The sequence below is a fragment of the Elgaria multicarinata genome, chromosome 4, assembly GCF_023053635.1.
Source record: "Elgaria multicarinata webbii isolate HBS135686 ecotype San Diego chromosome 4, rElgMul1.1.pri, whole genome shotgun sequence".
Classification (NCBI taxonomy): Eukaryota; Metazoa; Chordata; class Lepidosauria; order Squamata; family Anguidae; genus Elgaria; species Elgaria multicarinata.
The window spans coordinates 118,200,358-118,213,716 of record NC_086174.1 but is presented as its reverse complement, the minus strand read 5'-3'; the positions used below and the strand labels follow the sequence as shown (position 1 = coordinate 118,213,716).

The 13,359-nt window shown below is 43.1% G+C and overlaps 1 protein-coding gene across 3 annotated transcripts; it reads right to left on the bottom strand.

Annotated features, from left to right (window-relative positions):
* Positions 1-459: 459 nt before the first annotated feature.
* Positions 460-12,190, bottom strand: LOC134397979 (glutathione S-transferase-like). 3 transcript variants are annotated; one of them, XM_063125088.1, is made up of 7 exons: positions 11,518-11,602; positions 9,638-9,743; positions 7,272-7,323; positions 5,684-5,816; positions 3,224-3,365; positions 1,692-1,823; positions 460-800 (listed from the first exon to the last, which is right to left on the bottom strand). In XM_063125088.1, exons 2-7 carry the CDS (start codon positions 9,722-9,724, stop codon positions 681-683), a joined length of 666 nt encoding a protein of 221 aa, XP_062981158.1. In that variant the 5' UTR covers positions 9,725-9,743; positions 11,518-11,602; the 3' UTR covers positions 460-680. The 3 variants fall into 3 exon arrangements, with proteins under 3 accessions (XP_062981158.1, XP_062981157.1, XP_062981159.1); XM_063125087.1 differs by having other exon boundaries at positions 9,638-9,746; positions 11,515-11,588; XM_063125089.1 differs by lacking the exons at positions 5,684-5,816; positions 7,272-7,323; positions 9,638-9,743; positions 11,518-11,602 and adding an exon at positions 12,068-12,190.
* Between the last annotated feature and the right edge of the window lie 1,169 nt (positions 12,191-13,359).

Genomic DNA, 13,359 nt, shown 5'->3' with positions numbered 1-13,359 from the left:
TGGCTCAAATGGGCGATGCTGAAATTTAGGGGATCTAAGATGGCGCCAGTACAATAGGTGGTGTTTTAATGAGCGCCGATATCTTTGGTTTTTGGTTTTCCCCTCTGTCCTGCCCTGTTTGGTTTTTAGGCTGGCTATCGTATTCAGTGCCTCGCAGAATTGTCTCTTTTTCCTTTGCACTGTTTTGGAAACTTCGTTTTGCCTGTTTACAACATCTTTTTGGATTGGTTACTGGCTACTCTGCTAGCAATGCTCCTAGATCAAAAAACAGAAGCTAAGAATCATAACTCTTAGAAATACAATACTTCACTGTTTTGAATAACCAGTGGCAATCTCTAAATGGGAAATAAAACAAAACTTTCATGCAAGTCACCATCAGGAGGTAGAGTTTCACAGCATGGTCATGGAAGGCCAGACATGGTATAGACAAGCCAAATAAATATTGAATAAAAATACAAATGCTGTAGAATGTTTTATTGCATTTTAGTCTAGTGGCATACAATATTGTCACAATTTCCTTGTCAGAAACCTCATCATTTGGCTTCCCATTGTGGCTATATGGATATACTTTGGAAGTTGTGCCTGCATGGTTATTGTAGCCCCTTACAAGAATTTAAAATAAACGCCCAATCTTTGCCTGTAGATACAATAATGCATTAGCCATGACCCTCAGCCACAATTCAAAAGAAAATCTTAATTGCTGCTGCTATAGTTTTCTCATCGGGTGGTGGTTTTCTCTGACTACTAGGCTGCAGAAATTTTTGAATTGTAGGGATGTTGCTTATTCTGGATTTAAATGCCTAAAAAGAGAGATGGAAAAACATTTTGCTAGGAACAGAGTACTCTTAGAGCAAGGAAAGATGGCACCCCTGAATACTCATTTGTCATCCGAACAAGGCAAGGATATTACAACAATGATCGATATTTATTTATTTACAACATTTATATACCACTCAGTAATCTAACAGATTCCAAAACAGTGAACATAGATATAAACAGTAAAAGAAAGATTAAAAAAGGAAATAAATTTATTCACTAATGAAACTGCTTGTGAAGAAAAAAGTCTGCCTAAAACCCAGTTAAAGAATGCATCCATGAAATGGAGGTCATGATTTGAACATAGAAAGCTTGCAATCATAAGAAGGTAACATGCAGTAATCTGGTCAAAGACAAAGGTGTGATATTCAGGGCACTATCCAATGGTGTCATTCCACAAACTCAAAAAGCACTAGCAGAGTTCCAATGAGTTTTTCCATTGCACAAGTGGTTGCTCATTAAGCTTGCACAATCCCTTGTGCAAATTGTTGCACAACTGCTTACACAATGGATTGCACAACCATAATGTGCAACCTGTTCTCCTCTTGAGTATAGTTTTCTCTTGCAGAATGTCATTTGCACTAGCTGACACAGCTAGATACTGTCTGCATATGTGAAAGCTGTCTCTTGAACAATAACACATAATGTCACCCACTGAATTTTGGTGGCAAACTGCTATTTCCTTTGCTTCCGTTATGCCTCCAAATTCAATAGAGCAGCAGGGGAGACCACACAAGAGGACAGGGGGGCACATGCAGCCCCCATGTTGCCCACTTCTGATCTAGCAGCTAACAAGAACTTGATATATCCAGTGAGCTTTACCACCACTGTGCTGTCTTTTCACATTGAAGGACTTGCCAAAAGGAGTTGCTTACCTTTAAAAGAGGGAATTGAGAGAGAATATCATCCTTCAACTCTTCCATCATTAGAATGGTTTCAAGCCATTGAACATCTGCTCTGCTGAGTTGGTTTCCAACCAAAAAGTCTTGTCCATGATCTTTGAGGACCTAGAGAACAGAACATACAAAATTGAGGACTTCCAGAAATCAACCACCTGAAGAATAGTGCAGCCTCACATGGAGAGGATGTGTATTTGATCTGACGTAACATGAGTTTGAAAAGCTACTTCTCCATTTTGGACAAAACAAAAAATGCAACATTATGCCAAGGGACAGGGACAGAACTGGAAAGGGCAGATATCAAAATTGTGCAGGGAGCTTCCCTAAGGAGTGCAGACTTCCCGGTGCAGATGTTCAGCAGGCACAATCAGGGCTGGCATCAAGAGTAGTCATGGTGGGGCACCTGCTGGGAGTCCACCCACCAGCAGGGACTACTGGCAAGAACCCCCCCCCCCGGAGTTTGTTGCTCCTCCTCTGTTTATCTGCCTCTGGCCAAGCAATGCTGTTAGTAAGGAGGAGGAACAATGGATGCCACCACCTAATTGCAAATGGGAGCAATGATGAGAAAGAGGATGAGGCACAATAGCAGCAGTTGATGATAACAGGGAGAAAGCGGGCTGACTGAAGGAAGGGCCCAAGGGCCCACTAAACCCCAGAACTGGTACTGGGAACAGTGGCATAACAGGGGGGCTGGCAAAAGGGCTCATCCTCACTGTCCTCTTTATGTGATGGTAATCTCAAGTGGTGTGTGTGTATGTTGTGTAGTGCTATTGTGCCTTTCAAAGATTAGACTTGGATCAATCAGATACTACAATGGGTTTACTGCAAATCATATGTGAAAAGGTCTAAATATTAATTCATTGAATATTGCAACAGTAAGCAAGGAGGCCAATGTTTTCCTTGTTCACAGCATTTTGTAGCGACTGTTCTTGCTGATATTGTAGCCTTTCACGATAAGAAAGAAACCCACTAGAAGAAAATGCATAGTACCGAAGGCTAGTCAGGTAATTTTGGCATCTTGGGTAGTAAATCCCACAAGCACCTCTCCCCGATCCTGGCAGCAAAACTACAACACTAAAATCAGCTTCCCCTTGCAGTGGACATTTCTGCTGTGGTTCTGCATTGCAAAAGTGTAAATAAGCCAGTGGAGAAAAACAGCAGAATGACTCTTCCTTCAAGGAGGGTTCCCATAGCTACTCTGCATGCTTCGCTCGCTCATCTTCTATCTATTAGGAAGGGATGCTGAGATCAGGGCCTCTTGAGGAAACCTTACAGATGTCATTCTCATTCCTAGACATCACTGAAAAGGTTTTCATTTGAGTTTACTGTTTTGCTTTTATTTCAGCAAAAGGTGTCCTCTAGCTATCAGACCTTAAGAAAGCACAGGAATAAGGAAATGATTTCTGATGGATCAAAGAGTAATACCCACAGTTACAAATTGCCAACACTAGTTGAGCATAGGGACGCCTTCTCTAATCTGTAGGCATAGTTCCCCCTTTGCGTCATACCTTTTCAAAGACAGGCAAATATCTGGTTGTGGCTTTTTCCAGGATTGTTGCCAACTCCTTCTCCTTTGTGTCAGCTGGCTTGAAGGGCAGCATCATGATCATTTCATTCAGATCCATTGCACCTTCGCAATACATATCGATGCTGAAAAGAAGACGATGGTCTCATGACTCTGGAGAGCCACTTAGCATGTAGCATGCTCTGATAAAATAGCAAATGCACAGACTTTGGAAGAATAAAGCCTTCTGTTATAACATTCTTCTGTTATGGAAATGTTCCTTCCAATCAATTATCGTGATCTGACTACATTCTGACTGTTAGAGCAGTACGACAATGGAACCAGTTACCTAAGGAGGTTGTGTTCTCTCCCACACTAGAGGCATTCAAGAGGCAGCTGGACAACCACATGTCAGGTATGCTTTAGGGTGGATTCCTGCATTGAGCAGGGGGTTGGACTCGATGGCCTTGTAGGTCCCTTCCAACTCTACTATTCTATGATTCTATGATCTAACCAAACAAAAATAATTATAATATAGCTATTTCAAGCTATTCTACATGAGGCTGATAATTATTAATATTAATTATTTATATATTCAAATTTTTGGAATCAACCCATTGGCAGGAAAGGTGCTTATTTCCTTGGACAATAGTACAATATGAGTGATAACACTCAACCACAAAGGTACTAAGAACGTTTTATAGACGAATAATTCAAAAGATATCACAAATGTACAAAAGACAGGCATATAGATAACATTTGTGATATCTTTTGAATTATTCATCTATAAAACTTTCTTAGCACCTTTGTGGTTGAGTGTTATCACTCATATTGTACTACTGTTATTTTCAACTACAGCCTTCTATTTTACTTTATCTTGTAATTATAGGCATGGCCTCCATGAGCGGCTCTGTTAACTTGGAACCCCCCAACCTAGAATCTTTTCCAAACATATGCCAAAGTTTTGTGCTAGTTTTGTGCCGTTTTGTGCCGCAAACCCCGAGTTTTGTGCCGCCACCAACAGCTGTGTATTGATGCTTCAAGCGGGGGTTCGTAGTTAACACACCAAAAAATGAACTTTGTCATAGAGCCTCCAAACTGGTGCCAAAGTTTTGTGCTAGTTTTGTGCCGTTTTGTGCCACAAACCTCGAGTTATGTGCCGCCCCTGGAAGCCGGGAAACGACATACCCTTAGGTGTGGTCTGGTGGATGAGAAAAATTTCACATTCTCCGATCCACTCCAAACCAGTGCCAAAGTTTTGTGCTAGTTTTGTGCCGTTTTGTGCCGCAAACCCCACGTTTTGTGCCGCCCCAGAAGCCGGGAAACGACATACCCTTAGGTGTGGTCTAGTGGATGAGAAAAATTTCACATTCTCCGATCCACTCCAAACCAGTGCCAAAGTTTTGTGCTCGTTTTGTGCCACAAACCCCGAGTTTTGTGCCGCATCCTAAAGTGTGAAAACGACATGCCCTTAGGTGTGGTCTAGTGGATGAGAAAAATTTCACATTCTCAGATACGCTCCAAACAGGTGCCAAAATTAGTACTAGTTTTGTGCCGTTTTGTGCCACAAACCCCGAGTTTTGTGCCGCATCCTGAAAACGACATGCCCATTGGTGTGGTCTAGTGGATGCATCCTAAAGCACCGGTTTGGAGGTTCTATGACAAAGTTCATTTTTTGGTGTGTTAACTACGAACCCCCGATTGAAGTATCAATACACAGCTGTTGGTGGCGGCACAAAACTCGGGGTTTGCGGCACAAAACGGCACAAAACTAGCACTAATTTTTGGCACCAGTTTGGAGTGGATCGGAGAATGTGAAATTTTTCTCATCCACCAGACCACACCTAAGGGTGGAAAAGATTCTAGGTTGGGGGGTTCCAAGTTAACAGAGCCTCCATGAGCTCCACTTTTGCAAATTCAGAGGACATGACACGTCTGGTTACCTCCTCTTCTCTATTTGATGATGGCATTACTCATACTAGCTCCAAGGATTGGGACAATTTAAAAATTTCAAAGAAGAAATTGATAAAATTAAACCTACATGCAACATCCCTTATGGAATAAAAATGAACCACATTGAGTTCAGTGGGGCTTCTTCCCAGGTAAATGTGTATAAGGGTGCAGCTTTAAATGCCATGGCTTTTTTTCAATGAAGAGTAACCTCCAAAGGGGGGATATATTAATTAAGTGTATTTATGTAATATGAGAGGCAAAAGAAAACATTGGGAAAGGGAATTAAACTTTAGGGATCAAGGCCATGAGGTATAGATCATAAACCACATTTATATCTACTGTGGTTGAGTAAATATTGCTCCACCTTGTACCCTTTTGTCCTAGCTAGCAGTGAGCTGAAATATGCTGACTCACAGCAGTGCATACGTTAAACTGCAGATTTTGTCTCCTATCATGTACAGCAAACAGCAGTATGCGTTTAGTCAACAGAATGTTAGAAATGTTACAGTACAATGCACTCTGCCTGGGGTCCTTCCCACAGAGATTATGTTTTGCTGCGATGTAGTTGAGAATAGCTCGGCTCTGCACCATCTTCATCCCATCAATCTCCACCATGGGCACTTGCTGAAAGAGCAGGCATCCATCTTGTGAAAGGAAGAGGACAAATCAATTTGTTTATTTTCCCAAATTCCATGACAGGGAATTTCAGGGAACTTGCAGAAGTCATACTTAGAATTTGAATCCTTTCTTTTACACTGTGATTTTGAGTTTTTCTCCAAAATCAAAAGACAAGGGGCATTTTTGCAGAAAAGTAATTAATGTGTATATTATTTCTATATTATTTAAAGTTAACATTTTAAACTATTTTTGCTCCACAGCTAAAAAATACACCAAAAATACACTCAGGCATTCACCTCCTCCCTCTTCTACTTTCATACTCAACCTGTGCATAGAAATTGTAAGTACATTGAGGCCTACTTACTTCCTGGAACTTTATGCATAATATAAACCATTAACTTTGCATATCTCTCTATATAAAATGCTTAGATATGTTTCCGTAAAGGCTTCAGCTGATACAGGTTGCTAAGCAACAGTAACAACGTGTAATGTCAGCTGATACAGGTTGCTAAGCCCCTCGCCTGACTCCTCCGGGCTTTCCAAGGTAATCCTACCCCCCTTTCTGCCTCTTTACTCTCTCCCCCACGAAGGGGGCAGCGCCATGGTCCGAAGCATGAGCAAGGCACAGCCGGGGGCCCTGGTGTCCAGGTGGGAGGCCGCTCACCTGCTGCGAGCCAAGGCCCCGGCCTAATCTCATGCAAGCTGGGTGGGCGGACCAATACTGACAGGAACCCCGGGGAGAGGGTCCGGATCATGAGCGAGGCACAGCTGGGGCCCTTGGTGGCCAGGTGGGAGGCCGCTCTCCTGATGTGAGCCCAGGCCCCAGCCTAATCTCATGCGAGCTGGGCGGACAGCCCAAGGCTGATATGCTACAATGGCATATGTTACGCGGGCAGCTGTCAAGACTAATTAGAGGCAATGGTTGGATGAATAACAAACAACACTAGGGTATCCACCCTCCAACCACAATCAGAAATTGAATCACAATAGTATTTTAATACTTTAAAGTATTGAAATACTATTGTGATTCAATTTTTGATTGTGGTTGGAGGGTGGATACCCTAGTGTTGTTTGTTATTAAGGCAGCTGAACATCACAGAGTTCATCAAATGTGTGATGCTGTGCAGATATTTGTTTGTGTTTTCTAAAAAAAAAAGAAAAAAAAGATGCTCAGCAATGAAACACATGCTCCTCACAGGTTGTTGGCTGTTCGTTGATCCTGGAACTCATGGCGAACAGCAACAACCTTGCAAAGGGGGGGGACATACTGGCCGCAGATTGTAGTGAAAGGGGTGGGGAGTCACAAAATTAGTCAGGGATATCCTGGAATAATTAAGTGGTAAAGCCGAGATCACAGCGGGATCAGCTGCACATCATGTGGCCCAGTAGGGATGACTTCGATATTATTCTGAAATAAACGGCTGGTGTAGACATGGTCATTACTCACAATCCCCAAAACAGACATCAAGTGTCATACTCACCCTTCCTTAACTTTTCTAGGTCTTCCTTTGATTGAATAAATTGTTCTTCAAACTAGCAAACAAAAGAGACAAAACAGTTCGAGGATCTCTGGAGGAAACAAGATGAAAAGCTGCTAATTAATAATTTCATGATCAGTTTTGGGATTCTTGGGGAAGGGAGACCACCAGGGGGGTGTCTATATGATGATGCAGTGGCACTGTGATGCCCCCAACCCCCCACAGTTTTGCTCCTGTGGGGTTGACCCCACGGCAAGGCACAAGCGTGGGATTAGTGACAATGCTGGAGGAAGCAAGTGGAGGCGTTCCAGCGGCCATTCAGCTCACTGGCCTGCTCCCTCCTCCCCTCTCTGGGCTGATGGCGACAAATCAGGGATCGCCATTGGCCTGGCCACACCTCCCTGTCCTGAATCTTTCGAGAGCTGAAAGTGGCTCAGCTGGGAGTTTTTTGGGGAGCAGCTGCAGTACACATAGGGGGCCAGGAAAGAGGCACTTGGGAAAGCAGCCTCAAACCCTCCCCAAATCTTGCAGTGACTGTCCTACTCCCTAGCAGGGGACCTGTGTTTCATTCCACAGCATCAAGTTCTGAGCGGGAACTTGGCGTCAGGGGTGGGGGTGGGGGTTCTCTCGCTTGTACAAAATCCCACCCTTTTGTAGTAAGTGGGCCCTAATGAAATCGAGTAAAAATGATTTGCTTTTAAAAATTGTGGGTCATCTGTCTGAAGGCAAGAATTTTCTTACACCTGTTTCCCCTTCCCCCTTTTCTTGTGAGAGTAAACTTCTTTACCTTGATAAGTATTTCTTTGGAAAGGAGACTTTGGCCAATCCTTAGTTTCTCACTGGCCCACCCCTCCCCACTGTCTGGGCCGAAGGCAACCAATCAGCCCAGCCGCGCCTCCACTGCAACTTCAGAGCAAGGCAACAGACGCATATGAACCGACATCGCCTTGCTCCACAGAAAAAAGTCCTGTTAAGTCCCCGACTTTTTTATATCGGATCTTTGGGGGAAAGCCCTGGGATGGCTCTGCAATGCCTCTGTGTGATAGAATTGACACAGTGCCACTGTGGAGCCATCCCAGGGCGTTCCCATGGTATAGATAACATAGGGGCTGTCTATACGTCTTCTAAGCTCAGCAGTGGCTGTACAGTGGCGCTGGGTCAGTTATACCTTGCAGCTTTTTTGTCAAAGCTGCACGGTCAAAAATTCAGAAACTTACCCTGACTTTTTTCTTCCCCCTGGCCCTTTCATCATGTGCCCTTGCTCCGGGATTGAGCTGGGGGTAGATGGCAACTCCTGATTGGTTGCTGGAAGCCGGGCAGAAGACAGGGTTGTGTTAAATTAACTTTTTTGATTGTGCTTTAATTCACCCCAATTTATATCTGAAACTTAGCATTTATGGAGGGAGCTTTTATCTTTTACTTTGCTGATGCACAGCTGTGCATCTCCAGTTTATTAAAATAGAGATCCGATGTGTTTCCTGACCATTTGCTCTAATGGGGTGAAATTGGGGTGGGGGTGCTTTTATGTGGAATTCGGTTGACTGACTTTAGGAATCACAATGGCTGCCAAAGGCCAGAAAGTCTCGACCCACCCACCCAGCCACGGCATGCAGGGAGTGCTGCCCAAGGCATGCTGGGAGTTATAGGCATAAATCTAGGTTTTTATTAAATTCTTTAAAAAATACTTCAAACCCCAAAATTCATGTTTTAAGATTTTTTTCTGTTCCATGTACCCAAAGACCTGTCTGGGTGAACAGCATTAAGACAGTACCATATGTGGAAGTGGGTAAACATTTTGGGCCATATGTGACTCTGGGCTCCACAATTCAAGAAGGACGCAGACAAGCTGGAGCGTGTTCAGAGGAGGGCAACCAGGATGATCAGGGGTCTGGAAACAGAGCCCTATGAAGACAGACTGAAAGAACTGGGCATGTTTAGCCTGGAGAAGAGAAGATTGAGGGGAGACATGATAGCACTCTTCAAATACTTAAAAGGTTATCACACAGAGGAGGGCCAGGATCTCTTCTCGATCCTTCCAAAGTGCAGGACACGGAATAACGGGCTCAAGTTAAAGGAAGCCAGATTCCAGCTGGACATCAGGAAAAAATTCCTGAATGTTAGAGAAGTGCGACAATGGAATCAGTTACCTAGGGAGGTTGTGGGCTCTCCCACACAAGAGGCCTTCAAGAGGCAGCTGGACAACCATCTGTCAGGGATGCTTTAGGGTGGATTCCTGCATTGAGCAGGGGGTTGGACTCGATGGCCTTGCAGGCCCCTTCCAACTCTGCTATTCTATGATTCAATGATTCTATGACACACACCTACTTTCCGCTTTATAGCTAGAGATTAGAAATTGTTTGAAGACAAACCTCAACCCCAGCTGCAGCTAAAAGCCACCTTATGGTTTCCATTCGGCCTCTTCCATTGACATAGTGAAGCTTTGGTTTCCCAGCCATGTTTCCAAATGCTTAAATTCTTGTTATGATTAAAAAAGAGAGAGGTTATTTTTCAGAGACAAGGTGTGGAAAAACCACAACAAGCAGAGCAGAACTCTCTGTCAAACTGCTCCTTTGTTATTTGATATTCAGGGCTGCTTGTTTAAAACAAAAAACACCCTTACACCTCCATTTCATAATCATGAGGCATAAGCAAATACGGAACTTAGTACATGGATAAAGTAGTAAACAAAGTAAAAGTAAAAAATGCATGAATATTTAGTCCCGTGGCTTTTGTTGTTTGTAGAGCAACAAGAGAATGTTTCTTCCCCGGCCCTTCATCCAATTACCTCACAAAGATGCTCTCTTCAATTTGCCCAAATCTCTGTCATCTGGATACTTTTGGTTTAATATTTATTTAGTTCATTATTTAGCACCAGCAATGTACATGGTGCCGTACATAGTAAAGCAATAAAACAGCCACACCCTGCCACTTAGGCTTACGTTCTAATATTATTAATAATAATAAACGACATGCCTGCTGCATGAAACCAGAACTTTCAAATGTTTTCCTGGCCTCTCTTCTTAAAATTGGAATACTGTTTTGCCCTTTATTTAATCTCTGCTTCACAGAAACAAAGAATACTTTAAATTTGTGTCTAGCAGCTATGTCTTTTTTCCATTTTTACTCAAGCCCAGGTGCAGGGCTCCCAGTCCAGATCAGCAACCTAGTGTTTTGGCGACCTTTAAATTTTTTACGCAAGAGTGAAAATGAAAAATGGAAAGAAAAAAAAGCTGTTAGATGCACATTTTAGAGCTCCATCACATTTACTTTTTTTTTTTCCCCCTGGTATGCATCCGCGATTTCCATCTTCATTTCATTGGTGCATCAAGCGCTGATCACTTTCATCTGCATGCATTGTTGTGCTATTTCACCTTGTTTACATTTTCACCTGTGCTGGCTCACACTTCCTGGAATCGCCATTGCGCTCACCCTACACCACCCCTTTTCCTTCCCCCTCCAGTTCATTGGTTGTTGTGGTTGAAGGATGTTGTGATGGACATGGGTGCCTCCCTCCTCCCCTCACTCTGGTTTTCTTGTCAGAGCTTCGATCCATTTTTGGATAATTGCTCCATTATAGTCAATTGGAATTAATAAAAATGTTTACAACTCCAGCACTTTTAAAGATAAAGACATGACACTTTGCACCATGATAGCTCTTACCTAGGGCTTTAGCCATGCCAAGTTTGAAGCAAATCCATTAATCCCTTGATTTTTAGAATTTTTTTTTAAGTTGGAATAACTTCTCCATTGTAGTCAATGGAAATTAACAAAAATGCTTAAATCTTTGTCATTTTTAAAGGTAAAGAGATGAAACTTGGCAGCCCATCTGTAGTAGAAACTCAGCACAGTTGACTTGCAAGTTAATCCACCATGGGAAAGGCTGTCTCCTGTACATCCCAAGATTCAATTCAAGGTGGCAGAAGCCTGATAAATTGTATTTAGGGCAAAAGTCCACATTCATGTTTTTTTTTAGTATAATCAACCCATCAATACCCTTGTATCAGCCAGCAGGTGGCAGCTTCCATCTCTGGCTGCAGCAGCTAGAACAGATGAGCAAAGGCCCAGAAAATTATTATTAATAATAATAACAATAAAACTCAACTTGTACATGCTGAAGACCTACCTGAATGAAAAAAGCTTCACCTGCCAGCAAGAGGGAACCAACCTCAGCAGTGCAAAACCGAATTTATAGTGCCATGCAAAACTGAAAGCTCTGAGTTCAATTCCTGAAGACTAAAATAGAAAGTACCTTTCGTGTGAAGCTGCTAACATGCACCCGGAGTCTGTTGGTTCTAGCCCATGACTGTCCTCTTGTCAGCTCTCCAGAAAGTTCGCCCCTTTGAGTCAGCTGTTTTGTTGGGAGATTCCCTGCTTCAGCTCTATAATTACCATGGAGGTAAACACTCATATTCCATTTCAGTCAGTGGAGGCTGGTGGTTTTGATTTTGGTGGGGCTGTGAATCTATTTCAGCCAGAACCATAGAAGAGTTATTAACCTCCAAAGGGGGGATATATTAATTAAGTGTATTTATGTAATATGAGAGGCAAAAGAAAACATTGGGAAAGGGAATTAAACTTTAGGGATCAAGGCCATGAGGTATAGATCATAAACCACATTTATATCTACTGTGGTTGAGTAAATATTGCTCCACCTTGTACCCTTTTGTCCTAGCTAGCAGTGAGCTGAAATATGCTGACTCACAGCAGTGCATACGTTAAACTGCAGATTTTGTCTCCTATCATGTACAGCAAACAGCAGTATGCGTTTAGTCAACAGAATGTTAGAAATGTTACAGTACAATGCTCTCTGCCTGGGGTCCTTCCCACAGAGATTATGTTTTGCTGCGATGTAGTTGAGAATAGCTCGGCTCTGCACCATCTTCATCCCATCAATCTCCACCATGGGCACTTGCTGATAGAGCAGGCTTCCATCTGGTGAAAGGAAGAGGACAAATCAATTTGTTTATTTTCCCAAATTCCATGACAGGGAATTTCAGGGAACTTGCAGAAGTCATACTTAGAATTTGAATCCTTTCTTTTACACTGTGATTTTGAGTTTTTCTCCAAAATCAAAAGACAAGGGGCATTTTTGCAGAAAAGTAATTAATGTGTATATTATTTCTATATTATTTAAAGTTAACATTTTAAACTATTTCTGCTCCACAGCTAAAAAACACACCAAAAACCCTTGCCCTAGGAAATACAGAGATGAATATAAGGATTCTGTGTACATCTAGGAATTTGTCTCCTCTTTCAAAGCATGTAAAATAACCAAATGACAACTGTGGATTCATAGATGAACAAACAAACAAAGAATGAATAAAATTCTGAGTCCCATATGGATTTGGGCCTAATTGACACCTACAGCCTTTTTGCAAGGGAGGAGGGGTGCTTGCGAGTTTTACTGCTTCCGGGATCGGCACTTACTGGGCACACATGAGTGAAGTTTTCTGCATTCTCAGGAGTGCTGTTGCAGGAGGACTTGTACCCTGTGGCGGTGCTTCCGCATGTGAATCAGGAGAAGTAGGAGGCGTAGGGTGACCAGACTACCAGGAAAACTCCGGATACCTCCTCTGAAACAATGAGGGTCCGGAGCAACCGGGTCTCAGATCCATTTACTGGGAAATGGGCACCCCGACAGCTCACAAGCATTTTTTACATTTTAAAATTGTCCAGGATCGCCGCATGTGAGTTCCTAGAGAGGCCCATTTCCAGAGGTATGGAAAAAGGCCTCTCTAGGCACTCCCAAAGCCCGTCTGTGCTTCTTCCGGGTCATCACCCGAGACTGCGGGAAATACTGAGCCACAACCGGTGCCGGTTATCCCAGGCCGAGGGAGGGTTACCCCTGCCTGAGCCCGGGATCCCCTATGCGTCATCTTGATGCACAGGGGCTGGGCCGGGGTTTGCACCAGGCTACCCCATTGTCTAGCAAGGCCCTTAGTGTATTGGGAATAGGGGTAGGAAAATAAGAATCTGTGTGAATGACACATGCAGAGTCCAAACAGGAGTTGAAGAAGAGTCACACCTTTTCCTTGTCCCTTTTACCAATTATCTCCATAATGCAAGGCATTTTGCGTTATTGGCTATCTTC

Bases quoted from the DNA above. Each gene is read 5' to 3' on its own strand.
- LOC134397979 (XM_063125088.1), bottom strand. From the start codon at position 9,724: ATGGCTGGGAAACCAAAGCTTCACTATGTCAATGGAAGAGGCCGAATG. The intron at 7,324-9,637 runs GTTTGTCTTCAA...TTTGTTTGCTAG, and splicing joins TAGCTGCAGCTGGGGTTGAG to TTTGAAGAACAATTTATTCA. The intron at 3,366-5,683 runs GTACTGTAACAT...TCTTCTTTTCAG, and splicing joins GACCCCAGGCAGAGTGCATT to CATCGATATGTATTGCGAAG.